This window comes from Myripristis murdjan, chromosome 6 (assembly GCF_902150065.1).
Source record: "Myripristis murdjan chromosome 6, fMyrMur1.1, whole genome shotgun sequence".
Taxonomy (NCBI): Eukaryota; Metazoa; Chordata; class Actinopteri; order Holocentriformes; family Holocentridae; genus Myripristis; species Myripristis murdjan.
This window is the reverse complement of record NC_043985.1, coordinates 4,611,170-4,637,746: the sequence shown is the minus strand read 5'-3', so window position 1 is coordinate 4,637,746 and position 26,577 is coordinate 4,611,170. Positions and strand designations below refer to the sequence as shown.

Genomic DNA, 26,577 nt, shown 5'->3' with positions numbered 1-26,577 from the left:
TTACTAACTCAATTAAACACACACACACACACACACACACACACACATACACTAGCCTAACTCATTCACTTTCTCATACTGAGTCACACATTCACATGGAGAGCGGTTTCAGCTGCCCGTGCTTCCAGTCAGACCTCAGAGGGAGTGTTTGTTGTCGTCCCATGGAGGGTCACATGACCGGCTCCGTCTTACTCATATCAGCAGCTACAGGGTCAATTTATGTCCAAACCTCCCGATATCTACAAATCACCATAAGCCCTGACAAGACGAGCGCCTGGGCCCCTCCGCTGCGATACATCGAATTTATTGCAGTATTACCTCACCTCTCCCAGGTCATTTCTCCCCTGTTTCCCCCAGATTTGAAGCGCTCTATTTCAAAATGCCACTATAAGTTAAATAGCAAGGCTCCGGTTTAGCCTTCAGAATACAGTCCCAGGCTGTGAAACTCTGTCAACCAAGAGCCCAGGTTAATTGCCGACAAGCCTTATAAAAGACAGACAGTTTGCTTTAAAATTGCCCTTGGCAGCTTCACATGTTGGCAGGTGTAAAAAGCAATAACATGTAACAGTTTGAGTATTGAACACTGAGATTTCAGCTGGCTGACTTCCTAATTTTGGAATGAAACTCCTCATCTTTTTTTTTTATTTATCTATGATCAGTGTGCTGTCGGTGATCCAGCACTCTAGACCTGTCAGCATGTGTGGACCATGTTCCACAAATACAGGGTGACCCCAAAAAACGGGAATTTTTGAAGTGCGTATTGGCAGACATGAGCAAGTGGCAGCACAATTTTTAAAAAATGAAAATTCCATCATTGTTTCTTAAATGGCATGTTTTCAGGTTTCAATTACTATGAATAAAATATTTTTCTTCCATCACTCTTGGTTTTATTGGATTGTTAAAAAGTTCCCGTTTTTTTGGGTCACCCTGTATTTCACAATTCACAAATATGTATTTTTATAATTGTGTCTTATAAAGTCATTACAATACACTGAGTACATGCATTTTGATTTCACATAAAAATGCTAGAGGTTTTATAACGTTCAGAGCAAAATGCATGTCAAGTGATATCATTTACACATTTGCGGGTCTAGAACGTACACGAGAAATGGTCCACCTTCCTTGTCTCACACCTCGCCACCTTTCCTTCTCCCTCACCTCTCCCTTGCAGGGCGATCGAATGGACCGCGAGGCGATGAAGTGTCAGGTCCTGACTGTGTCCAACCACAGCTGTGAGAGTCTGACTCTGGTAGGAAACACTCTGGAGTGCACTGTTCCCACCGAGCTGCAGGCCACCGCCGCCAAGGAGCTGCAGGTGGAGGTGAGGCACGCACGCACACACACACACACACACACACATACACACACACACACAAGCATATTTTCACATCCAGATACATTTATACTGATATGCAGATGGCAAATAATTAAGTCCCATATGCAGTGTTTAAAAATCTTGTTTTTTCTTCAAACAATGACAAAATTTACCAATGGAATGAGATAATCCCACTTGTTTCCAGAATTTTCTTGAATCGAGTGTCATTTGCTTGAGCTTCGTGGGCTGATCGGCCTCACTCTGCCTTATTTCAAACATATTTATACTTGAATCTAGAAACAAGTGAAACTTAAGCACTAAAAAATTAAAAAATAAGATTTGAATGCTGAATATGAGAATAGTGCTTTCAGTCAGACATACCTACACACACACACACACACACACACACATGCATGCGTACACACACAAGTGCACACAGAGGTACATGCAGTGTCATTCAAGCATGTGCATACACACAAACACAGTCATCTCATTATCCACTGCAACAGCCAGTCAACGAGAACACTCAGTCCAAGCCGCATAGTCGTGTGTCTACACACACACACACACACACACAGATCCCACACATCCACTCCACTCCACTCAATGGACGTCTTGTTCCAACATCCCTGCATCTTGACGGCAAAGAAAAGCTTGTGTGTTTGCTTCAAGTGGCGTGTGTGTGTGTGTGTGTATGTCAGTGTGTGTGAGACACAGAGAGAGAGTAGAAAGAGTGGTAGGAAAATATCGAGAACTAACACTGTTGCACTACTATTAGTCATTGATGGAGCTGCGGTTAGTGTAATTAGAGCTGCAGGACACTTACAGTAAGTGTTGGGGTAAAGCACTTTGATCAGGGCCAGACTTCTCAGATTATTTTATTACGGTAATTAGTCAACATATATGTTAGTTTTTCAGTCATTGCAGTCTGTCACAGTTTTAACCCACTGAATTCTGATGTTTCCTTAAATTTCCCCTCAAGTAGCTTCACCATTAAAAAAGACACATTCTGTATCTGCGAAAGGTCTTCTAGACATATAACTAAGTCCAGTTGACCTGATTCAGTTTCCTTGAGATCATTTTATACACATTTCCCTGGAATTCAGCACGACATATTTGGGATCGCTGGAAACCTTGGAATCTCCACTAAACAAGAAAAAAAAAGTTCTCTGGGTTTGAACCAAGCTTGGCTGTACAGCGATGACAAATCCACCTGGGAGAAAATCAAAAGCCCATTTATTTTTCTGTCATAGTGTTCCATATGTTATTACTGCAAAAAAAAAAAAAGAAAAGAAAAGAAAAAAAAAAAGTGATAACCCTGCAGCATCCCATGACGACGAAAACATGCAGTCTAAGTCTGCTGCAGTGAATGAGATCAGCTTCACTCCTTCTTTAACTTTATAATGCAACTAGTTACTTTCAAGGCAAGTAACAAAGTAACTAATTACCTTGAAATCTAATGTTTCCCTACGCTGCTTACAATAGACTTAGAAGGCATTCATGTGGCCTGGGAATGTTCACGCCTCATGGAGAAGAGATGGGAAAGGAAACTTAATCCACAGAGGAAAAAGCAGAATGTTTTTAAAGTCTGTTTCCATGCAGACATATCCAACCTTCACGCTGAAATAACTGAATATGATAAAGCAGGCCTCCATGTAATGTTGTCTGTTTATATGGAAATTCCCTGTGTGTGTTGCATGCCTCAGCAGTAAAATACACTCTCTGGCCACTTTCTCAGGTCCGCCTGCACAGTCTAATGCAGTTCAGTGCATAAATAAATTCCATCAATTCTACCTTTTAAGAAAGTTTATAATGTTCACTTTTTGTTGACATTATGGAGAGTGTGTAAATTTAATTCTGTGTTTATTATTGAGGTTGTCGTTTGCAGAGGTCTTGTACTGGACGACATTATATTGAGAGGTGTTTCTACTTTTTTGTCCTCCCTATTTATATACACTGACGGGGACAGAATATTAGAAACACCTGTCATTAAAACGCAGTCCAGAAAATGCAGCACTAATTATGAGCTCAATGTCAAACATAGAAGTGAATGAACACCTCTATTACTGTGACAACAAGACAACCTGAGCATTATAGGCAGCAGGAGAGGAAACTGAATCACAGCACCTGCTTCTGAAGAGAGGAGAGGCTCAATCACTGCACAGCAAGAGGATGTCACCATAACACCTAATGATGATAGATGGACAATGCAGAATCTTGTTACAAAATGTGTGTGTAACATTACTTTAAAAAACTATTAATGCATTTTTGGATATTTATTTGTTTAGTTTTAGTTTAATTAAATTTATTTTATCCTTGTTTTGTTTTTATGTTCAAACAATACTGCAGTGTGTGTAAGTTTGAAGAAATAAACATCTAGACGTTCTAAAAAAAAAAAGAAAAAAGAAAGAAAGAAAGCAAAGTCAAACTTCACTCTATGAGCACTTATTCTGCCATTAACCCGACGGAGCCCTTGGCGACTCGCTCAGGGAAGCTGATGGAAAACACCGCATTCCTTCAGTGTTCCAGATCATTTACAGGGGACTTCAGTAACTCTACTGTCCTAATGCAGTCCCTGTCCCACCCCAATAAAACCGGCTCAGGGAGAATTTATTACAGTCTGTTGAAAAGGCCCTGCTCACAGCTGTCTTGTCATTTGAAAGCAAGTCAAGCATCATCTGACTTGAGGAGATGTGCTAAGATCAGGCCAGCGTCTGGTAGACTGGTGCTCATTTCAAATTAAAACAGCATAAAGAGGAAAGAAATCACAAGGCTTTGCCAGCACACTCCTCAGATGTGGTCGTCATTACGCTGCAATGCTCTGTAGGTTTTTCATCATAGCCTCTTGAGACCCAGCCAGTGTCTTTGTGTCCTCTGTAGTGGACATTACAGATCTGGGGCTGTAGCTTCAGGACTGCATGGCATCATGAAGATTCCTGATATGTCTTCAAAAGGACAACAGAGGGACATGTGGGACAAAAGGATGCCCCACGTTTGGGTGTTGGACCTTGTGAACTTGAAATGGAGGGTGCAAAAGATGCCTTACAACAAAATTTTGACATTTTATAGAAGAAAGAGTTCTAAAGTTCTCAAATATCACATTACATTTTTTTTTTTTTTTTTTTTTTTTTTTTTTAGAAGAATCCTTTTTTTTTTTTTTTTTTTTTTTTTTTTTGCTTGTGTGTGAGAACCTGGTGGATTCTTTCAGTGAAATTGTAGAGCATGTGAACTTTTTGGAGCATGAACTACAAGCCCATTCAATGATTAACTACAGTGGACGTCATAATCATGACCCTCAGGCACAGGAGACCCAAAAACTAAACTCATACTGTTAATATTTATTTCACAAGTTCAGTTTTCATTGATAATTCATAGGATACCTTCATGAATGTGTAAGACTACCGCCAAACATTATAGTCTTTATCACATTTAGTAAACACACAAAGTTTCAAGGAATAATCCACCCTAAAAGTGTTTGGCACTGTTGACATCTTGCCGTTATCAGTGTATCTTGCTTTTCCGGGCTGTGTTTGTCTCAGTATGGGTTTAAGGCTTCACTCTCTCCATCTTTAGTATGCTCGCTTGGAACAAACACCTGTACACAAACATCTGAATAGGTTAGAAGGGGATTAGTCAGACAAATGTCCAGCTTCATATAACCTTTCTGATCAAGCTGATATTGGATGCTGGGCTTCAGACGTCCTCACGTTGTCCTTAAAGATAGTATCTAGTGGTCCCATTAGGTTGCAGCGGCGTCGCGGCCCAGAGCAGACGTTATCTGCCTCATCGCTGTTGACTTGTGAACTGGCCTTGAGGGGAGAGCCTTTATCTCTGGGGAAGGGTCAGCTAATATCCCTTAGCTCCAAAAGCCTACACGCGCACACACACACACACACACACACACATCCACACAGGCGCACTGTCTGATCTGCAGCAGCACACAGCAGAAGAAACCTCATTTCCACCAAACCTAATAACAGCTGAGGCAATATCACTGATGTAATCTCTCCCATGTGGATGTTTGTGTGTGTGTGTGTGTGTGTGTGTAGTGATAATATTGCATACTGCATGACTGAACTCTATTTTCATGTCTTTCAAACGCTTGTGTGTGTACAATATGTATATGCATTGCAAAGTTTTACAATATGGTTGCTGAACTGCACCTTTGCTTTTGTTCATGCCAAAGGGGACAAGTTAAGTTAAGATGTATTTTTTATTACCACTTTATTACCACTTTACAGTAAGACTACCCTTATTAAGGGTATATGAATGGTTTATAATTAGGTTTTAAGTTTTTATACATCAGTGCAGGCTCACTATTTGGCAAGGTCAGATATTTAACAGAATCGATGCTGTGCAGCAGTAACTTGGTCTTGCCAAAAAGTGAGCTTGCATCAATGTATAAAAACTGTTATAACTTGTTTTATAATTGTTTATTAATGACTTATAAGGTGTTTACAACCTAATTAATAACCTAATTATAAACCCTTCATAAACCCTTGATATGGGTAATGGTATTGTAAAGCGGTACTGTATTCTTTGTTTTAGCTATTCAGACTTACAATATACAATGTGACCTGACCTTCCCCCCTCCAGTGGCGCCAGGCGGACAGCATCAGACACCTGGGCAAGGTGACGCTGGCACAGGAGCAGGACTACACGGGCCTCATCGTGGGCTGCATCCTGGTCAGCCTGCTGCTGCTGCTGCTGGGACTGCTGCTCATGTGGAAGAAGAACAAACACATCGACGGTAAGGGCAGAGAGGCGAGCGTGTGTCAGGGTCAACGGTCACTTCACTTCAGCATAACAAAAACACATTTAACATTTTAAGGATTTTTTTTTTTTTCAATTAAACTTTACTTTGATTATTTGACATGTGATTTCACACATATGAGTGGCATCATGATTTTATGAATTTCAGTAATCAGTTGGTAGGAACTAAGATCCAGTGAGGTGCTGTAAAAACAAACAAACAAACAAATAAATGAACAAATATTAAAAAGTAGAGAAAGAATTTCACTGCTTATCTATCCCATATGGAAAAAAACATATGTAAGATCATCATATGTAAGATACCTGTGAAACAAAATGAAAAAAATATGAAGGTAGGGCATATATTGGATGAAAAACTATTTTAAATACTGTTTTTTTACTGTTTTACTATTTTTTGTTTTTTTTAAGTTTTTTTGTGTGTGTGTCTGTGTGCATGTGTGTGTTCCTGCTCAAGGCTGTTACAAGGGGTTGATTGCATACGATTTCTATGGTTGACCGTCTTGTTTTGCCTGGTGGGTTTACAGTTGGTGTGTATGTGGGGCTGATGGTGATGTCATGCATTCTGGATGATGGGTTCACTGGTGGAACTGGTGGAACGCTTTCTAATCCCTCTCTAAGCAATTGTCTCTTGTCCACCCCTCCTTGTCCCTTTTTTCTCCAACTCTCCCTCCCACACTTTCTCCATGTCTTTGCCTCTCTCCTTCCTTCCCTCCCCCTCTCTCTCCCTTCCACCCTCCAAATCCAATGATGCCCCTTTGCCTCTTTCTCTTTCTCCCCCTCTCCTCCTCACCATGCCTCCTTCCATCCCTTCCATCCGTCTGTAGATCTGTCTGAGGTGTGGTATGATGGCCGGGCTCACATCCAGCATCTGGACAGGCTGGCTAATGCGAGGAGCGTCAGCCCCACTAATGAAATGGTCTCCCACGAGTCTGTGGACTATAGAACAACTCTGCTGGAGGGTACGTCAAGCACCTTTACCCCGCCCCGCCCCCCGTCCCACCTCCCACCTCGTCCCGTCGACCTGCCTCCCTGCCTGGCAGTGCATGCCTTACAAGCTCTTACCTAACACCCTCTAGCCTAAAAGGAATACACTGACTTTATTGGGAGACTGGTCAAAGCGATGAGAACATAGAAATTTAACTCCGAGCTCTCATCTTCTCACTTTTGAGATTATGCTCAGTGCTCAACATAGTGTGCACTGTTTCCATCTGTGTTTTCATCACCCGACAGGTAAGCTGACCAGCAGGCCAGTGTCTCAAAACGTGTGTATTCCTTTAAAGTCACGTGCGGTTTTGTTTCCTTTGGCCTTGGTCCTGAGGGTGTAGGGATGGGAGTTTCCTTGTATTACCTGATCCTGATGGCCAAAGCAATTTTCCTCCACTACCACAAGCTGAAGGGCTTAAGCTCTAAGGAGGCAGCCTTACTAATAAACTAATGTATCTCCTCGGGGTAGGGGACGGCTGCCGTGCGGTGCAGGATCACCTGGAAGCCAAAGAAAGCCCATATTAGGGTTTTACTTAATCCATGTATGTTTATCCTCTCTTTTTCCCTACTGTCTGTGTTTCAGAAAACATTGAGCTCATTTTGTGTGCAGGGTTCGCTGTGTCTCCCATCAACAGAGACTCTGTTGCTGCAGCTCTGCCAGCATCCATGACAGTGTCCGGTTTCTGCTTGCCTTTGTAGCACCCCTCTGTGATCATATAACACACCCGCTGTTACAGGTGCTGGCCTTTGACCGCTTCCATCTCTTTTGCCCCTCCAGACCAGGGCGGCGACAGGCCTGAGACATGCCGGGGGGCTCCTCCGATCTATGGGGGCAACGGGGAGCTGCTGACTTCCAGGTTGGGGGTGCTGGGAGGTGGGATGGGGATGGGTCTTGGTGCAGAGGGTGAGCTGGTGTCGCCCCTGCTGATGGCCCCGGTCCACATTGACCCATCCTGCCTGCACCCGGACCTGCTGAAGGAGGTGCAGCATGTGGTGATAGCCAGAGAGCAGCTACTGCTCCACCTCAACCAGGTCATCGGCAGAGGTCAGTCACAAACAGGGGGTTTTCTCTGATTTGCTGAATTTCTCTGAATACTGGATTTTTTTTTTTTCTTTTGGTGTTTTGTTTGTTTGGATTCCTTTTTTGGAGTGCTAAATGGTCATTGTTGTGGCGTTTCTGCACTCCAGTTCCCAGAGTCTGTCAATCAAACCGTAAAATTTGAAAGTTTATAAAAAAAAAGAAAAATTCAATTATTCACTTTGTGTGTGTCAATAGAAAGAGTTTTTATTGGGGGTTTAGATCAGGAAATTTAAAGGCTTTCATTATTTAGATTGGATCACTACTGTGTTACATGAATCAGCGATTGACATTAGCAAGACAGACATTTAATTATGTGAAAATGTTTTGTATGATATTACTTCAGAATCTATCATTAAAGTGCTGGTATAGAAATGATGCCAATACTACTACTACTACTAGGACAGTGATACAGTTTGTACATGTCCCTTCTGCAGGATATGTGCTGTTATAGATAACAATGAAAAGCAAGACCACAACAAAGATTTCAAATTAGCTCTCTAGTTGGCAAAGCATTATATTTGATGCAGCACATGGAATTATCAGTGGAAATCAGGAAAGTGGCCAATCCTTGGTTGACACTATTGCATATCAATGAATATACACCATTCATGTTTGCACTCATGGACTCAAATTAGTAAACTGTAATAAAAACTCATTCAACAAGTTAGCAGACCATTCCTTGTAGTTTGTGGTGACTTTTCCAAACGTCTTGGGGATCGAGCCAAAGGCGAGCAATGCTGTAGTCCAGCATGCCTGCTGCAAAAAGTGGGTACGTGTGTAAAACTATACAAAAGATAAAGTCACCCGCAAAGAGCTTAATTGCCTGCATTATCAAACCACAAGTTTGACACCCAGACATAAAATCACCTTATTTTGTGAAGTTTAAGTAGACCGCTCACAGACTGAGATCAAATTCAACACAGAGTCTGAGAGGAAAAAGGCCCACAACCCCACAGTGTCTCGAAAACACCCCCCTCGGCTGAATTATCCCCCGCAGAAAAAGAGCCTGGATTTTGAGGCCGGATTTTTAAAGTGGCGTAGGATGATTTGTTCACAGCTAGTATTCCCTTGGTCCATTGTTGGGAGTCGTAATCCAACACCCTCGGCCATCTGTGAGGACGTGATAGGAGAGCGCTGCGCTCATTTATTCCTACACCCCTCCCAGTCTGGGGCGAGCCCTCGAGTCTTAAAGAGGAGATATAATTCAATAAATGGCACAATAACTCAGGGGGGGGGGGTGGCATAGGCTGTTAGCTCCATTTTGGGTATTAATGAATAAACCTCCGTACTGGGTTTCTTGTGTTGGGAGATTTAGTGTGAGGGTGAGGATAACTTAAGCAAAACACAATTAGCTCTTAACAGTTTTATTACAGTAAAGGCAGGAGCACACTTGGAAGAGTCAGGGGTCACATTCACAAACACAGTGACAAAGTGCTCAGACCTTTTTAACTTTACCTAAAAGTTCTCTGCAACGAACACCAGCTGGACGATTTGAAGCAACTTTCATCTTCGCGAGGAGGTGTGGTTGACCCTGTCAACAGAGATGACACTTTTTTTTTAGATGCTGTCACTGGTTGATCATGACAAATAGCATTCTATATTGTTGTGTGGCTTATTTATATTGTAAAAATGAGTCTCTGTATAATAAAGAGTTAAAGCAACCTAACAACCTTACCAAGATGATATCATATTTTTAAGGAGAAATTCTTTGAAAATGTCAGCATTCAAATTTTTTTTTCAGATTTTCACCTCTGGGATCATCCCTTAGCTCCAAGATGCGTAGTGAATAAAGTCCCAGATGTGCTCGCTTTCAAAACAATTGATGTTTAACAACTGCACAATCGGTGTGTCTTTTCCAAACTTGGTTTAATTTGCAAGGTTGTGTCCAAACAGAGGGTCAAATAATTATTTTCGTTAGGTTCCTGGAACCACAACACAAACCTCTGCAAATGGACGTGATGCATTCTTCCAATCAGGATGGTCTTGTTAAGAAATAATCTCCAGGGAGCTGGGCTAATTATACAAAATCTAAAAATGGCTTATAGTTTCTGACTCCTAATTAAGCAGATAATTTGGTCAGTCACATACAGTTGTTACTATTTATGGACAAAATATGAGTACTATACAGTAGTGCTTTTAGCTGTCTAGTCTTTAGTTCCATTCTGCACAGCAATGTTGAAATTCAAGCTCCAATGCTGCAATGATGTCAATCAGGCATCAAAATTGGAAGGTCAAATGATCATCCAAAGGGTTTTGAATGCATGATGTGCAAGGTTTTTTTTAGAGTCCTCCTCCATTTACATAATAAAAATGTAAAAAAAAACAAAAACAAAAACAAAACAAAACAAAAAAGCAAGCCTTGTAATCAAATGATTGGTTTACAAGCTAAAGCAACAGATTCAGGAGTGCAGCTGGTGATGATGGGCCTTTTCTGCCTGGGATCAGTCATGAAATGTACTTATCTCTGTGGGCAGATGAGGTAATTGGAGGAGGGCTTTTAGATGTTTGAACACAAGTTTTTTAACTCACTAGCACTGACTAATGTGTTGTGTTAATACTTGTAGGTCACTTTGGCTGTGTTTTCCATGGAACTCTGCTAGAGGCAGATGGGCAGAAGCAACACTGTGCTGTCAAGTCCCTTAACCGTGAGTTTGCAATCTTATTTTAACAGATGTTTTGATAATTCTGTGAAGGTTTCCAGAGAATGCATGTTCGCTTCCAGTAATGTTATGTGTCACACCAAGAGGCTGCGCGGTGCAACCAGAGAATAACTTCACTATAGGGCAGTTAAGGGATTAAGTGCCTTGCTCAAGGGTATTTTAATGGTAATGGTTGATAGAAAGGAGACAGACACCTCAACACATACATTTACAGATCACCCCACCTGCTCTTTGTCCAGACGTATTCACATACAGCCATAGTCATTCCAGCCACTGTCATACTACATCTGTTTAAATTACATAGTAATTGTATCATATCACAAAACTGCAATGGCATTATGGAGCTCATCTCATCAGAGCCCTGAACGCTCTTCGGCTGGACGCTGGAGATGATGGTGATCAATGGGCATCTAATAGCGAGGATGGCATTAGGGTCCTCCCTAATCATGTAACCTGCCACTCTGACCATGGAGATTGATGCAGGAGAGATGTGGAGGAAAGCGCCATGCAATCCCAAGGAGCCACCCCTATCCACAGTGGGACAGGAGGGGCTCAGCTTGCCAGGGTCTCCTCCCCTGGGATTTGGTGCTATTATTGAGTTTAGCGATTCTGAAGATCCCCTGTCAATGTCTTTGTATTTGGTTTTGCCTCCGTTTTTACATTTGCAAAGCCAGTAGCTGATACTTTTATCCAAAGCAGCCTATAATGAGTGCCACAGCAGAACACGCTTTAAATTGTATCACCAAGCAGCAATATGAAGTACAATGATCAGAGCCACAGCACCCAGTCAACAGATAAAGCAAATATCGCTAGATGGAGAATACAGACAAATATAAAGATAATAAAGAGTCAGCATCCATACTTGGCAAGATTCCACGCTGCTTCTGTCCTAAACTAGGAATTGAACATCCACCTGATAGATGGCAGGAATCACATAATTCTCTTCCAAATGAAAGCGGTGGAAACCAAATGTCACTTCTTGCTGTCTGTGGAGGTAAAACCTCAGCAAAAGGCTAATCAGCTGTTTTCTCTGGGCCTAAAGAGCTTCCATGTCTAACCGGATTACAGCAGAGCCGACGGGGCTAAAGTGCGGCGACACCAGTGGCAGCGATGCAATTGGCAAATGGGAATGTGGTGCAGCGTTAGGTCAGGCTGGGGTGGGGTTGTGTGGGGAGAGTGTTGATGGAAACTGTTGCACCCAGCTTTGATTCCCATCACCCCTGATCCTCCAAAGGTGGACTGACCTTCCCACCCCAGTCACGACAGCAGGGTCATCGCCATCTTTCATCACAGTCTGAAAACTCATTTTTTAATACTTTCCAAGAAAGAATTCATGACCCTACCATATGTGATCATAACCTGTTCCATACCAGAGGCTTTGGTCAGATATGACCTCTGGACAAAACAACAAAAGTCAGATTCCTACAGCATGATTGAAAGCTTCAGAAATTTAGAGCTTCATAATAACCATCAGTTATTGCGTCCTTATGGTGATCAATATGAAACTAACAAAATTTAAGCTAAATAGTGTTTTAAGTCTATGAAGTCTTAAGTTTTAAGTCCTTCCTGTCTGTATTTTCTGTTTTTCTCCCCCATTCCTTCCCACCTCCTCCTCCTCCTCCTTCTTTAACTCTATTCCCTTTTGTCTTCTTTTTTCCCCTCCCCCCACCAGGCATCACTGACCTTGAGGAGGTGTCCCAGTTCCTGAAAGAGGGGATCATCATGAAGGACTTCAGCCACCCCAACGTTTTGTCTCTGCTGGGGATCTGCCTGCCACCAGAGGGCTCACCGTTGGTGGTTCTGCCCTACATGAAGCACGGTGACCTGCGCAACTTCATCCGCGATGAGGGACATGTAAGGGAGTGCACACACACAGCTAGCAAGATGCATTCATGTCGTAGACACAAATATTAATAATGTACAGCAAGGGAATTCAAATATAAACAACTTCAGCACCAGAACATGAATGAAATGTTTAAGAAAAAGCATTATGAAGGTGTGCAAAGTAACAATAGTAGAACATGTGGAGGCAAATAAAAAGCGAACACAGAATATAACAATATTAACAACAATTTTAAAATATACCAGAAATATGAGGGATGTTGGGTAATTAACATACTATAAGATCCAGTCGGTTTGTAAAAACAATGTTCAATCGTGTGTTCTTAAGTTACAATGAAAGTGAATAGGTAACACTTTACAATAAGAGTACAACAATTAATGTTAGTTAATGCCGTAATAAACATTAAGTAACAGGTAATAAACATTAAGTAACAGGTAACTAACTGTTAACTAATGTGTTTAAGAATCATGTACTAATGCTGTTCATGCTAAGGTATTAATTTATATTGAAGAGTTCATTTGCAAAAACAGATAAAAGCCATTCTTAAAATGAATACACCTTTTTCACTGATACTGCTTGGAGTACACACACACACACACACAAAGCATGATTTAGGATAATAAAAATGATGCCAGGCTAAATAAACATATAAAAATAGAAATAAATATAAAGTAAATTTTAATACAATTCCAAAAAGTTTAAAAAGGTTTTAAGAAATTCGAATGGAGATATCTGTTTTTGCATACAAGCTCTTCATATGTTATTTAAGGGTTATTGTAGATATTATTAACATTAGTAAATGCCATAATAATCATTAACTAACAGTTATTTAACCATTACGGCATTAAGTAACGTTAACTAACGTTAATTGTTGTACTCTTGTAAAGTGTTACCAGTGAACATGATTGAAACATCTTTGTGACTTTAAGACAATGCATTCCTTCAGAATTCAGTCGTGTTGCAAGTCAGATTGGAAAAGAGGCTAAACTCGGACTCTGCTGAAATCAGCCAGTATTCTGACAGCTGTGTTTCCTCCAGAACCCGACGGTGAAGGACCTGATGGGCTTCGGGCTCCAGGTGGCCAGAGGAATGGAGTACCTGGCCAGCAAGAAGTTTGTTCATCGAGACCTGGCCGCCAGGAACTGCATGTGAGAACCACAACCTTACAGAGTCAACATGTAGTGTATAGAGAGAGAAGTACAGTGAATTGAAGAATTATGGTAGAATAAAATAGAGTAGAATAGAATAGAATAGAATATAGCTAAGCAGAGGTAAAGTGTAATAGACTTAAGTAGAGGAACGTACATTTGAATAGAAAAGAGTAACTATGGAAGAGTGTAAAAATAGAGAATAGGAGAGAGAAAGGTAAAGTCAAAAACTAGAGAGCAGTGGGATACAATGGAATAGAACAGAATACAGTAGAATAGAATTTTCTCATATCTTAACATTTCCAGTTTGTATTTCTGGATTTTGGCTAATGGGACTCCCCAAATCTCACTGCATTGTTTTAAATAAATCTGCTTGGCCCTGACAGGCTGGACGAGAGCTACACGGTGAAGGTGGCGGACTTTGGCCTGGCCAGGGATGTCTACGATAAAGAATACTACAGCGTCCACAACAAAAGCGGTGTCAAGCTGCCAGTCAAGTGGATGGCTCTGGAGAGTCTGCAGACACACAAGTTTACGCCGAAGTCAGATGTGGTGAGGGCTCGGGCACATACACACACCTGCACACATGCAGACACACACAAACACCGATGCACACAGGCATACACGCAGACACATGCATTCATACATACAAGTATGCACGCACATCTCATTTTCCATTTTTATAAAACACTCCAATCTTTGGCATTTAAAAGTTCATCTTACCCTTTCTTTACACTGCATGAAATATTCATCTCGACAAGGAATTTTTGCTCACATTAAGTCTCAAAATCCAATTTTTTTTCCCTAAAAAGTTGAAAATTGTTGGAACATGTGAACCTGGTTTGGAAAAAAGTGGCCTGACCTAATCTCATTGGCAGATTTTTTACATTTTTTTCAAAGAAAACAAGATTAGATTGACAAGTTATGATTGACATCTGTTTGCAGCATCTGTGTTATTTTATATCCTCTTTTAGTCATTCCACGATACATGTGGTTTGCATGACTGTGACTCATTTTCTTATCTCTGGGAGAATAAACATATTTAACACGCCTGGTGTGGGCAGGAGGACGTTGGAAAATATCTTCAGACTGCAAAAATGTCCATCCAAACACATAGTTTATTCTCATGTCCAGACTTTAAATTGTTTTTCTGAAGCCAATTGAAAGATTTGGGCCACTTCACTTGTTTCCAGTGCAGTTTCCACTCAGCGGATTTAAGGAACTTTGTTGTCAGTGTCTTGAAAGAAGTCAAAATGAGGCAAATCATTCCCCTAAAATATGACACCATGTCTTATGACACGAGTAAATACACTGATACAAGCCAATTTCTTCTGGAAAAGAAATAATGAAAGTGAGAGTGTTTTGCTTTTTGAAGAAAAATAAGACAAAATAATAAGCATTATTATTGCATAATAGCATTATTATAGATAAATAGGTGTGCCCTCTCAGATGGTTGTCATTGCAACACTGCTTGAAACACAACACACACAGGAACAGTGGAGGATATGGAGGGGATGGTGTTGTTGATTCTCAGTATGTGGCTGTTTGTCACAGCAAGGAGACACATTTTGTTTCAGAAGAGAACCAGGTACTATCCCCAACTTTTGCCTGATGGAAAACCAAAAAAAAACGAGTTGAGCCACACCATGCAGTGGAAACGCAGCCAAGGTGAGCCCAGTAACGTGGCATGTGACTGGACTGTTTGTGTTGCCTCTTTGTTTCTAGTGGTCGTTTGGCGTGTTGCTATGGGAACTGATGACCCGCGGAGCCCCGCCCTACTCTGATGTGAACTCTTTTGACATCACCGTGTTCCTCCTGCAGGGGAGGAGGCTGCTGCAGCCTGAGTTCTGCCCCGACGCACTGTGAGTACACACACACACACACACACACACACACACACATGCACACAACACTTTTTCATGGTACTTTGCCTTGTCTTGTAGAGAGCCACAGCTCAGTGATTTTGCTTGACGAAAACACAGAGACCAACTGGTAGAGCTTCATTTAAATACAGCATGGACAGAGAGAGAGGGAGAGAGAGAGAGAGAGAGAGAGAGAGAAAGAGGGGCCCTTAATGGTTAACTGCTGCTACAAGAGCCATGAGAGAGAGAGAGACCCAGTAAGCTGGGAAGAAATCAAGCGAGAACAGTAAAAAACAGCCAAGGCGAGAGAAGAGTTGTCTAAGTGCATCCTTTGTGAATCCTAAACGCACCACACTTCCCAGAGGTCACTTGTCAAACAGCATGGTAACATCTTTTTCTTCTGACAATGCATGTAGTTCGAATATTTTTTTTATCACACCAGTTTTGGCCAACCGATATTCAATCCCTCTGCTGCATGAAGCAAAATCAAGGAAAATGAAAGGAAGCTCATGTTACTTCAGGCGGGACACATGAAATCACGCCAGCCAATCCAAACAAATACCAATCAAATTCAACGCCTCCAACTAGGTGATCCATTTAAGCTGTCAGCTCCTCCCCCACACCTGCGGTTTCTACCTGCCACATGCTGATGCTGAATGTGTTGCTGCTTATTCCCCCCCGAACCACTCCTGTCTGCTCCTGTTCTGGCCTCCTCCACTGCTCCGAGTTGTTTGAAACAAATGTCAGGTCTGGTCTCATGCTATGTAGATATCACCGACATCTCAGTAGTATCTGAGTTAAAGGGGAGTGCGAGGTTTCAGGTGAGGGAGGCTGAGGCCATGTTTCTCCCTTTGTAGATTACAGCGGACGGAGGTGATTCACTTCTGCAAACATTCCTGCAATTCTTCACTCCTGATCGTTCGCAGGGTTTTTTGGTGATTGCAGACGCCACAGAATACCTCAGATGTGGCTTAATGGGGCTATTTTTCTCGATTTAAAAAATTGTTGAAAAAATGATATTGGCATGATGTTTTTTTTTTTCTTCAAATTACTTTTTATGACTATGTTGTGTGCTATGCCAGCTCAAATAAACAGAAAATAAGTCTTCAGTATATTAGCACACATTATTAAATGATCACAGAGTCAGTTTATTTGTATTCAATTGTTAAATCCAGTAAAGTGAGGTCCCAGGAACTATCCCTTTAAATCATCGGATATATATAAAAGATGAATATCATATCATTGCGTTTTTGGAATGAATGTTCCATGTTATTCATATTAATTCATTCATAATTCATAATTATCCATTCAGTCTTACTTTACTGGTGTGCAAATTGCTGTAAGTGAAACACAAAAATGTCAAATTCGCAACTTTACAAACAGCCAGTTGCTAAAAACCCCACATGTGCCTCTGTTCTTGTTGTTCTGAATGGTGTCTTCCTCTCCCCCCCTGCATCCTGAAGCTACACGGTGATGATCGAGTGCTGGCACCCCAAGCCCGAGAGGCGGCCCTCCTTCTCAGAGCTGGTGTCACGCATCTCCGCCATCTTCTCCAGTTTCAGCGGCGAGCACTACGTCCTGCTCAACACCACCTACGTCAACATCGACAAGATGAGCCCCTACCCCTCCCTCCTCTCCTCCACCTCCTCCTCGTCCTCGTCCTCCGCCCCCTCCACCTCCGCCTCGCTGCCCTCCCCCTCGCACATTGGCCACCTGGAGCAAGACTGCTGCACCTGAGGTTGGGGAAATAGATTGAGGGAAGGACAGAGGGAGACCAAAAGACTCAGAGAGAGAGAGAGAGAGAGAGAAAGAGCAATGAAGACTCGCGGAGCGGCGTAGGAACTACTGTATGTACTTGCCAAACACTGGACGTTGTATGCCGAGGAAAACTAAGACAGTCGACTAATGGCTCAATGTACATAGACCGACCTTTGACTTTCTCAAGCATCGACGAATGACTGGGGCCTACACAGGGCTGACCTTATCGACGTCATCCTCCGCTTCAAAAAGAAACACTCGCCGACTTTATCTGACCTTTCGTTGACCCCGGGGAGCTTGAGGTCAGCCCTCCTGCGTCTTCTACAAGGCAATTACAAGGCCCAGGAACGCCTCCTCAAAGATTCCCAACAGACAAAGCCACAGTCGCACAAGCACAATGCCACCACTCCAACACCCGAGCGTCTCGGTGACCGCTGCGCTCACGTAAAGACGGCGTCACAGTGGAGGGGCCGGGGTGGACATTTCATATTTCCGTTCGCTGGGTGGCATGTGCTTTGATACGCGGATGTGGCTCGGGTGTTTTTCGCTGTCCGGTGACATTAATGTGAATGTTCGACAAATGGCCATGCATTGTGTTGTGTAGATAAATGTCACACCTCCGCGCTCAACTCACCGCTGAATGCCACCCTCGCACGCCCCGCTCCTGCACTAAGAGCGAATGAAGCCTGCTTTGTTATTAAGCTAGATTTTGATGGCCCCAGGTGAGTAAACCGAGGCACACTCGGAGTCGTGGCTGGCAGGGGGGGGGTGGGTAAAAGACCTGCTGCCTTCACTGGATACATTATGTGTATAATTACCCTTGGACGATTCCCTTTTGATGTGCTTGGAGAAAACGTCTTGTTGCCTTGTCGTGACTCACCTGTGTGAAATTCCCAGATGTTTCCCAGTTACAAGTATTAGGAGCGTCTTTTCTTTTTGTCTGTCTTTTTTTTTCAGGAGAGGGGGGGCACTTTACTCTGAATCGTCTCATCACAATGTCGACACAGTGCGTGTCAAAACAGTACAACTCTGACAACATGCATCCACTTGAAAGCTTTGAGGTTTTTTTTTTTTTTTTTTTCATTTGTTTGGAAAGGAGAACAGGAACAAATGGGAACCATATTTTGGATTTTTGAGGGTTGATGAATTGTCCAAGATGCTCACGTCAGGTCTTTGTCAGTTTTGCATTACTCATCTTCTATTGAAAAAAAGAACATGCTGTACCTGGCCAGATGTTTTACCTGCGAAAAACACACAAAGCTTGCAGCCGAAAGGGTTCAAGTATGCTTTGACTGATTTGACTGAAGAGCTGAAACACATTTCATATCTCATTACTTTTTTTTTTTTTTTTTTTTTTAGATGAAATCAATTTTGATGGAGATTTTGGCAAAGAACTTTTTTTTTTCATCAAGAGCCTTAAAATATATACAGCCCCATTTTTGCCCCAAAGGCCTCTTACGCCCATCTGACTCCAAACCTTCAACATGTTATTATAGTGACTATCAGTGACAGCTATACATCACTGTATTTTTATGACAGGAAGGGTAGTCGTTATGAAGAAACTTTGAAATGTTGAAATAATGCCCCCATTTGTGTTTGCTTTGTGTAGCAGATTATTGTGTTTTTGTGTTTTGTATGGCTGCTGATGCGATGCGGGCCATTGACGGACAGGTATGAATGTTTGCTATGACAAGAAAATTGCTGTACTATATTTTTGTATTGTCACTGAGCCTCCGGTTAAACCTGGTCCAATAGAAAGACCGCTACCGAGCAAATGGTGCCACGAATAATGAACAAAGCCACCCTAATCAATCCTTTGTTTTCAACACGAACCACTGCCATTTTGTAAATATGGATAAGCGATTGTATCTCCATGCATTTTACCGATATATATGTGTGTGTGCTCATACAGTGTATCTTATGATTGTTGCTGGTACATAGTGCAAACTGGAGCTAAAACCACCTTACACTACATACAGACTGCTATCATATGTGATTCTCTTAAATTTCAACTCCACCACTTTGCCTGTGCTTATCACTGTCTGTTCTATGTGTGTATGTGTGTGTGCGTGTGTGAATGTGTGTGTGTGTGTGTCTACGATTTTGTTGTCTATAAAGGAAAAAATCCTGAAGGTACATGTTGCTATGTAATGTCAGACTGACTTTCTCAGTGTAATAAAGCTATACTGTCAGAGAACCTCTGCTGAGTTTATTCCCGTTTTTACAGATTCTTTGTTTTACAAGGTAGACACCCGTTTCAGTGCATGTTAATGTGTTTTATTGGACCGAGCTGTCCACGAGGCAAAGATAAAACAAGGTTGTATATGATTGTAATTGCAAGTACCCATTTTTGAAATTGCTACCTGCTCGCCTAGGCCTGGTTTATTCCTTGCCTCATAGTTTCCATATGGTGGCTGAGGGCGATTGTGCAACTGATGCTTGACTGCATTAGTTTCAGAATGCACACTAAGGTGTGTGTAATGACTCATCGAGGTAGGTTTCAGGAAACTTTTGCATGTTTCATGTTCGGAAAGGGACAGGAGAGGCCATTGTGTTGATAAGAGTCATCATTGTTTGGATAAAGAAAGATTATTTGGCTAAAACCCTCACACTTGGCCAACACGCTCCATGCTTTCACAAGTACACAGACCTCACTTTTTGTGTGTGCCTCTTTCATTTGTTCATGGTACTTCACCCTGCGTCTTTGTTCCTATTGGCTGGAGCTGACCTCTGATCCCTCACCTTTCGCTCCCCTCTCCTCTTTCGACCCCTCGGTATTGTTGTCTAGACTTTGTCCCCCCCCCGCGTGTCTAGCCGAGCTGTGACCGTGGCTCATTACATGTCCTTTCAGAGTTGCTTGGCGACCCGGGAGGTTTTTTAGAGCCAAGCTATACAGGGCCTCACTTACATAAGCAGAAGGGTCTTCGTTTGGTCGGACAGGAGCACTCAGGCTTTTAAGCTATGTGTTCATAAACAGTCACTCTGGAGACTGCCTCGCTCTCTGCCTGTGTGGCCCTGTGTTCACTGTCCCTTTGCAACTGTTGAGAGATATTTTAAAAGGTCCCCCATGTGGCATTTTAAGTCAGGAATAAAGTGCCAAAGTGTGCAGTGCAGTGTTTTTAAGGCACACCACGGAGATGGTTCTGCCTCCACGTCATCCATTAAAACCCCCCCCTACTGCACACCTTGGAGTGGATTAGCCCGCTTTAACCATGGCCAATGCACAGTTTTTTCACAGTCAGACAGCTTAGCAAAGACGCGAGCAGCTGATTTCACAAACATCAGTGAACTTGAGGCCCACAGTATTGCAGATATTGTGGATTTTCCAAAAAAAAAAAAAAAGAAAGAAAAAAGATATATTGCACATATCTACACAAAAATGGCTCAGCTATCTCAGTGTTGCTGTTTCTGCTAATGTTAACTGCTGTAAAATAATCAGAATAATTTTAAAGCAATCAGTATTTATAAAATGGGGCAGGATGTGGTGTCTAGCGGCCAACATGGGCCAATGTTTATTTGTTTGTTGTTTGCTAATGTCAGTTTGTTATGCTACGTGTCCAATACACAAGAGTTGAGCTTTCTCACAGCAGCCATTTTGACATGAAATAGCAGGGTAAACACAGGCGTTGACATTAATTAAGGTTCTGTTCCGTTTAAGTGTGCCAGAGCCTTTCCAGTGAGCTAGCATCCTATGCTGCATTCACATCCTCATTGTATTCATGGGAAAATTAGCAGGACCCCACTTCCTAGCTTATGAAAAAATAGCATTGCCTTCATGTGCTTTGTCCCTCAGACGCAGACAGGTTGTTGCATTAGCTTATTAAGCTAATGACAAGAAGGCTAGCTTTAGGTTAAGTACTGTTTCATCAAAACACCAGCAGAAAACACTTTGGGACAAAGTTTGGGACAAATATGTCAAACATGACTCTGTGTTTGACATTTTTAGCCGTGGCTCTCTGGGGTATTATCAGATCAAATTTGTGATCGTTCATGGAAAACTGTACAGTGAGGTGACATTTTGAAATGTCACAACTCAGCCAATCCGTGTTACATCTAGAATCCCAGTTTACCCGACTTGATGGTGCGATTTTGTCGGGCGTTCATGTGCACTTCCTGCTGGGAAACTGGAATATACGATAAGGCAAACACCACATGAAGGGGGCATTAGGCCTAAATGGAACGGAACCTTGATTAATGTCATTAGCAACACCTGTGTTTACCCTGCTATTTCATGTGGAAATGCTGCTGTGAAAAAGGTCAATTTGAATGCATTCCTTCCACTAAATATTCACCCAGACTACAATATAACATAAATGAATCATTACTGAGTCAACTTTGAGACATTTCTATAATTCTGAGAGAATACCAGCAGCCTCTACTGTCCTCTCCGCTGCATTTCACATCGGTCTAAGTTTAAGAAAAACTGGAGCTCACAGTAACACCAGTGTGAGAGAGACTATCAATCGTCCTAACCATGGCCTCATCTGAGTGCTGAAATCATGCCAAGATATCACACTCACACGCATTCTTCACTTCATTCCTGAGAACTGTAAGAGGCTTTTGACTGCCTGCAGGGATATTAAAGGTCTTCTTTAATAAGATGAGTCAAGATACTTCTTGGTACTTGTATTTTTTAATGAGCAGGCAGGCCTTCCAGCTTAGTGTTTTGACTTTATTCACTGTACCAGTTGGTTCCTTGTAAAGCTTAAAGCATTTAAACTGGAGGCCTTAAAAGTAGTGACATGTCTTAAATACAGTAATTGACACCTTGCAATGACAGGTTATTTGTCCACTACAAGACTGGTGCAAACCAAGGTTAGTGGTTCATAATGTATCCTATACTTTACTGAACTCAGTTGTACCTGATGCCCTGTAACAATTCATTTCTAGTGGTCTATGGTCTTATTCTGTCCATTTACAGTTTCACCACTTTCATTAGTTCTGTGTCTTTACACACAGGCTGATTTTATGAGTTATGCTTGCTGATTTTTAAACTGGTCTCAATTCAGTTCTATCTAGCATTTTAAAGGTCTTCAGAACTCCTAATTCTGGCTTTGTATCCTGCAGATATCCTGTTATTGAGATAACAAGAGGGCAGAGAGGCAAACAGAGCACTGGGGAGTTTCATGGCACAAAGCTAGGATGGAATTTGACTGCAGGCCAGCAGGGCTACGTGTAGTTTCAGGGGTGTGCCATCTTAATCACAACACCATCTCTTGGCGAGCTTAAATAGGATAAAGACTCAAATTACTCCAGTGATATACATTTTAAGCCTCAATGAAAGAAAGGCATGTCTGCCTTTGTCTACCAGTCTATCCTCTGCTTTAACATCTCTGCTGGCTAGCCGGGCTTGATTTGTCTTTCATCTCCTTCACTCTGACTCCTTTCTCTCTGCTGCCTCCATAACTACTGGGAGTATCAATGCTGGTCACAATTTGTAAGGAGTTTCAAATAGTTTTTGCCAGTAAGAGGGTTTATGTAACAGTGGGGTAAGTTACATTTAGAACTGATTTTGTGTTTTCATTTGTCACTTACCCTTTTATGTGGTTTCTTACCTCACCAAGTTACTCATAAGTAAAAGCAACTTATTTCCCAGCTCAGAAACATGTTGCAGCAATATGATTCTGAAAACTGTATTGTTAATGATTAAAAGGCAAATTACCCGTGGTTACATGGAGACCATTTCTTCAACCAGATTGAAATTCCAGCTCTGGATGCTTAATGAAGTGATCCGATAAGATGTGTGTTTACATGCCCGAAAGCATTTAATCACAATATAACTTTTTCGACATGCACAAGGTTTTTCCCCCTGCTGTGAAGAGTCTAATCTGGCGGAAATATAAATATTATATAGGCTAAGTCACGTTCACCCATAGTTGCTCTCCCATCAGGTCATCCATACGACTGTAAAAATGAAAACTGGCTGGGTTGGACTTTTAACCTTGTGGTAGGCGGCCTTCAAACTTTTTCGATTTGGTCAGTGAATAGATGGATTCCTGTTTTGTTCAATCTTTTCTTTTCATTAAGGTTTTACATGATGTATATTCAAATTGCAAATAGGACAAAGATTCTCATTTATCATGTTTCTTGACAATATAACGTATTATACTGATACTTTTCATAGATATTTATGCATATAACATCCTCAGGATAGAAAAGGCACCAATTCTGAGGAAACACCCTTTATGTGCATGTGGGTGCTTGTTTCTTTATGCAGCCTAGTGGTGCATACTTTTGAGCTAATATGACTGTGCTTTCACTTACACTGAATGGGCCATTGTATGTCTTCTGTTCCATGTTTTCTGTAATGCTCTGTCAACCTGTCCAGGGACTGCAGATGAAAATTAAAGCTGGCACATTTGATGTAATGCTTTTAAGATGCATTATGCCCATAGAAGTGTATAAACTACAGTTGGTCCTGATGACATAGTATTCAAATTAATTTATGTGCTTTAAATTAAGCTAAATTTACTTTCCTGGGCCATAGTATTTTTGAAAAGAAATCTTATGGGACTTGCACAGTGAGAATGTTGCTTAAAAAAAGCAAGCCAATCTCATTGCAGACACTGATGATTGCTTTTTTTCCAGTTAGCAGTATGTTGTCTCCATAAGATGCCACATGCTTTTCACTTTACTTCTGTTTTTTCTTACAAGGTAAAAAGGTACCCCAAAACCTTTTGTCCCATTCTTCCTTTTTCTCGCTCTGTCTCATTCGTTGTATTTGTTTCTCTGTCTCCTTTTTCCTTTCAATACAAACTTGAAAACATGACCACACGCATGTTCAAAGACAGGACAGGTGTGCCTTTTGGTGGGAAATGAGTAAAAACTGTGTGTGATGCAGGTTTCTCTGTGGGAGTCATAGGTGAGTCAGCAGCGCTGGTATGCCACACACACGCACACACACACATGCCTACAACTGCGCACGTAGATGCACCCTTACATATACACATGCATGCAAACATACTGTATAAACATGGGTATTTAAAATATCTGAAAAGGGGGTAGCTGAATGAAAGATGCACAGACACAAACCTTCCTCAAGTTGTGTATGTAATGACTGCATTCTTAAGACGACATACTAATAATACATGTGTCACAATATGTACAGCTCTATTCAATGTTTACAGTACTGAGGCATTCCAAACAATAATAGTCTATACTAAAATATTACCATAGAAAATCTTTAATTAATTAATTAATATTTCCAACTTTGAATACTGGTAATTAAATGAAACATATTCACATAACCAATAAAACAATTTACAAAATAAACTGTGATAAGCTTAGCACATTTCTATTGTACTTATAACACCAACTCATAATTTATAACATACAACACTAACAGTGCACTTAATTAGTAACAGATATTTCGGTAACCATACACACAGGTTAGTCTATAAACTCCAGTGACAGCCATATGGTTTCTCCACAGCACTACTCCATGGACGACAATAGCATTACATGATGTTAGCACACTAGCTTATTCGTCATCATAAACTTAATTTTTTAATACAAGGACATAATAAAATATGTAATGTATATCATTTCATCTGTCACATGTAAAAGCATTCAAATACTCATATCCATACATGCGCCTATTGATACATGCTGTACATGGACATAGACATGCACTACAAATACACGTCATGCTGAACCCTTACATACACACACACACACACACACACACACACACACACACACAAACTAACGACTAAACCCAACCCAAGGCAGTCAGTGCCATTCTGACCTGCTGAGTCAAACTCCACTCACTAAGGCCCTAATGAGTTTTGGCCAGAGATAAGCAAACGAGGGAGGAAGATGGCACTGGACGGTGAAGAAGCTTTCCCTGCCCATTAACAACCACCCACCCCCACCCACCCACTCCTCCAATCATAGCTGGAATACCTTGCCTGCCTCCATCTGGAACCAAATCAGATGTTACATGGTTGGGTGGCTGCTGAGTTTAGATAAGAACTTCCAACACTACAGCAGAGGGGGCTTGTTTGGTTTTTTTTTGGTTGCCGATGCCCCCTATTGATACTGCATTGTTCATGCAGCTGAAGCCACACATCAGAGATACTGGCTGGCATGTACAAGGCATCAGGGTGTCAAAGTGGTTAGTGTTGTCACCTCACAGCAAAAAGGAGCTGACCAGGTTCAAATCAGAAGCTTTTGATTTCACAATCAAGACCTTCTGATATCAGTTTATAGTTTCCAAAACTGTTTTAGTATCTTTTTTTTTTTTTTTTTGTCAAATTTTACGAAATGCTGTGCTCTCTTTGACTGACATTGAAGCAGCAATTTAAACCTAAGGTGTTGGAACTCTCACATACTATCCGACATGAAGTGGTAGTAGACATGGTAGCAGGTAAATTAATGAACATGCAGGGCACTGGAATAATCTGTAAGGTTCATGATTTACAATTTGGTTCAGATTTCAGGCTTTTTTACTTCATAACCAGGAAAATCAAGGTAAAAGCAAATTGCTACTCACTTCTGACATTCACTGCATATTGATTTAAAGTGATTCTACTACAATCATACCCAAATGTCTTAATGGTGCAATGTAAATATACAGCAATGCCACTAATGTATTCTACTGGTACACTGATTTTATACAAAGGCATGAGAAGCTCTTCAAATATTATTCAAACCTTTTTTTTCCTGAAAATAAAATCCTGAAGTTCAGTATCTGATATTTCTAAAAATACCAAGGACATGAGTTAGCCACCGTTGTTTAAAACTTACCATGATTCCTTTCATTCCTTTTCAGTAGAAATCATTTTTTAAGAAGAGGTGTCCTAGTTTCTCCAAATAGTGCGCACCTTGGAACAAAACTCTTCATACTTTATTAGACACCATTTTTCAAAAACTGACCTGTGTCTACTGGCCTCAACAAACTAGAACTACTTTTCACATTTTGCAGTTTTCCACATTTGGTCATGAGACGTGAGATGTATGAGCAAAGCCTAAATCCATAATTCAACATGTGGTCCAGGTACTTTTTGGAGAGCGCATCTTAAATTCAGACCTACAGGCTTTTGGCTGAAGATGTTCATTCCAGCATCCAATCTTCTCCAAGGTCAACCAGTTGTACTCTACAGCCCCAGACCTGAGTTGAATCAAGTTTGTTTCCCATCTGCTGTGACGGCA

General features: G+C 41.4%; 1 protein-coding gene across 2 annotated transcripts in view; it reads left to right on the top strand.

Annotated features, from left to right (window-relative positions):
- The window catches only part of met (MET proto-oncogene, receptor tyrosine kinase), a 70,069-nt gene extending 51,796 nt beyond the window's left edge, over window positions 1–18,273 (top strand). The window contains exons 12-21 of one of the 2 annotated variants that reach the window (XM_030054010.1): window positions 1,172–1,321; window positions 5,912–6,065; window positions 6,913–7,047; window positions 7,851–8,117; window positions 10,718–10,798; window positions 12,486–12,667; window positions 13,695–13,804; window positions 14,191–14,356; window positions 15,530–15,666; window positions 17,130–18,273. In XM_030054010.1, the coding sequence (XP_029909870.1) occupies window positions 1,172–1,321; window positions 5,912–6,065; window positions 6,913–7,047; window positions 7,851–8,117; window positions 10,718–10,798; window positions 12,486–12,667; window positions 13,695–13,804; window positions 14,191–14,356; window positions 15,530–15,666; window positions 17,130–17,403 (1,656 nt within the window). In that variant the 3' untranslated portion in view covers window positions 17,404–18,273. The remainder of the gene's footprint in view (window positions 1–1,171; window positions 1,322–5,911; window positions 6,066–6,912; window positions 7,048–7,850; window positions 8,118–10,717; window positions 10,799–12,485; window positions 12,668–13,694; window positions 13,805–14,190; window positions 14,357–15,529; window positions 15,667–17,129) is intronic. The other variant, XM_030054011.1, reaches the window with a different exon arrangement.
- The last annotated feature ends 8,304 nt before the right edge of the window (window positions 18,274–26,577 follow it).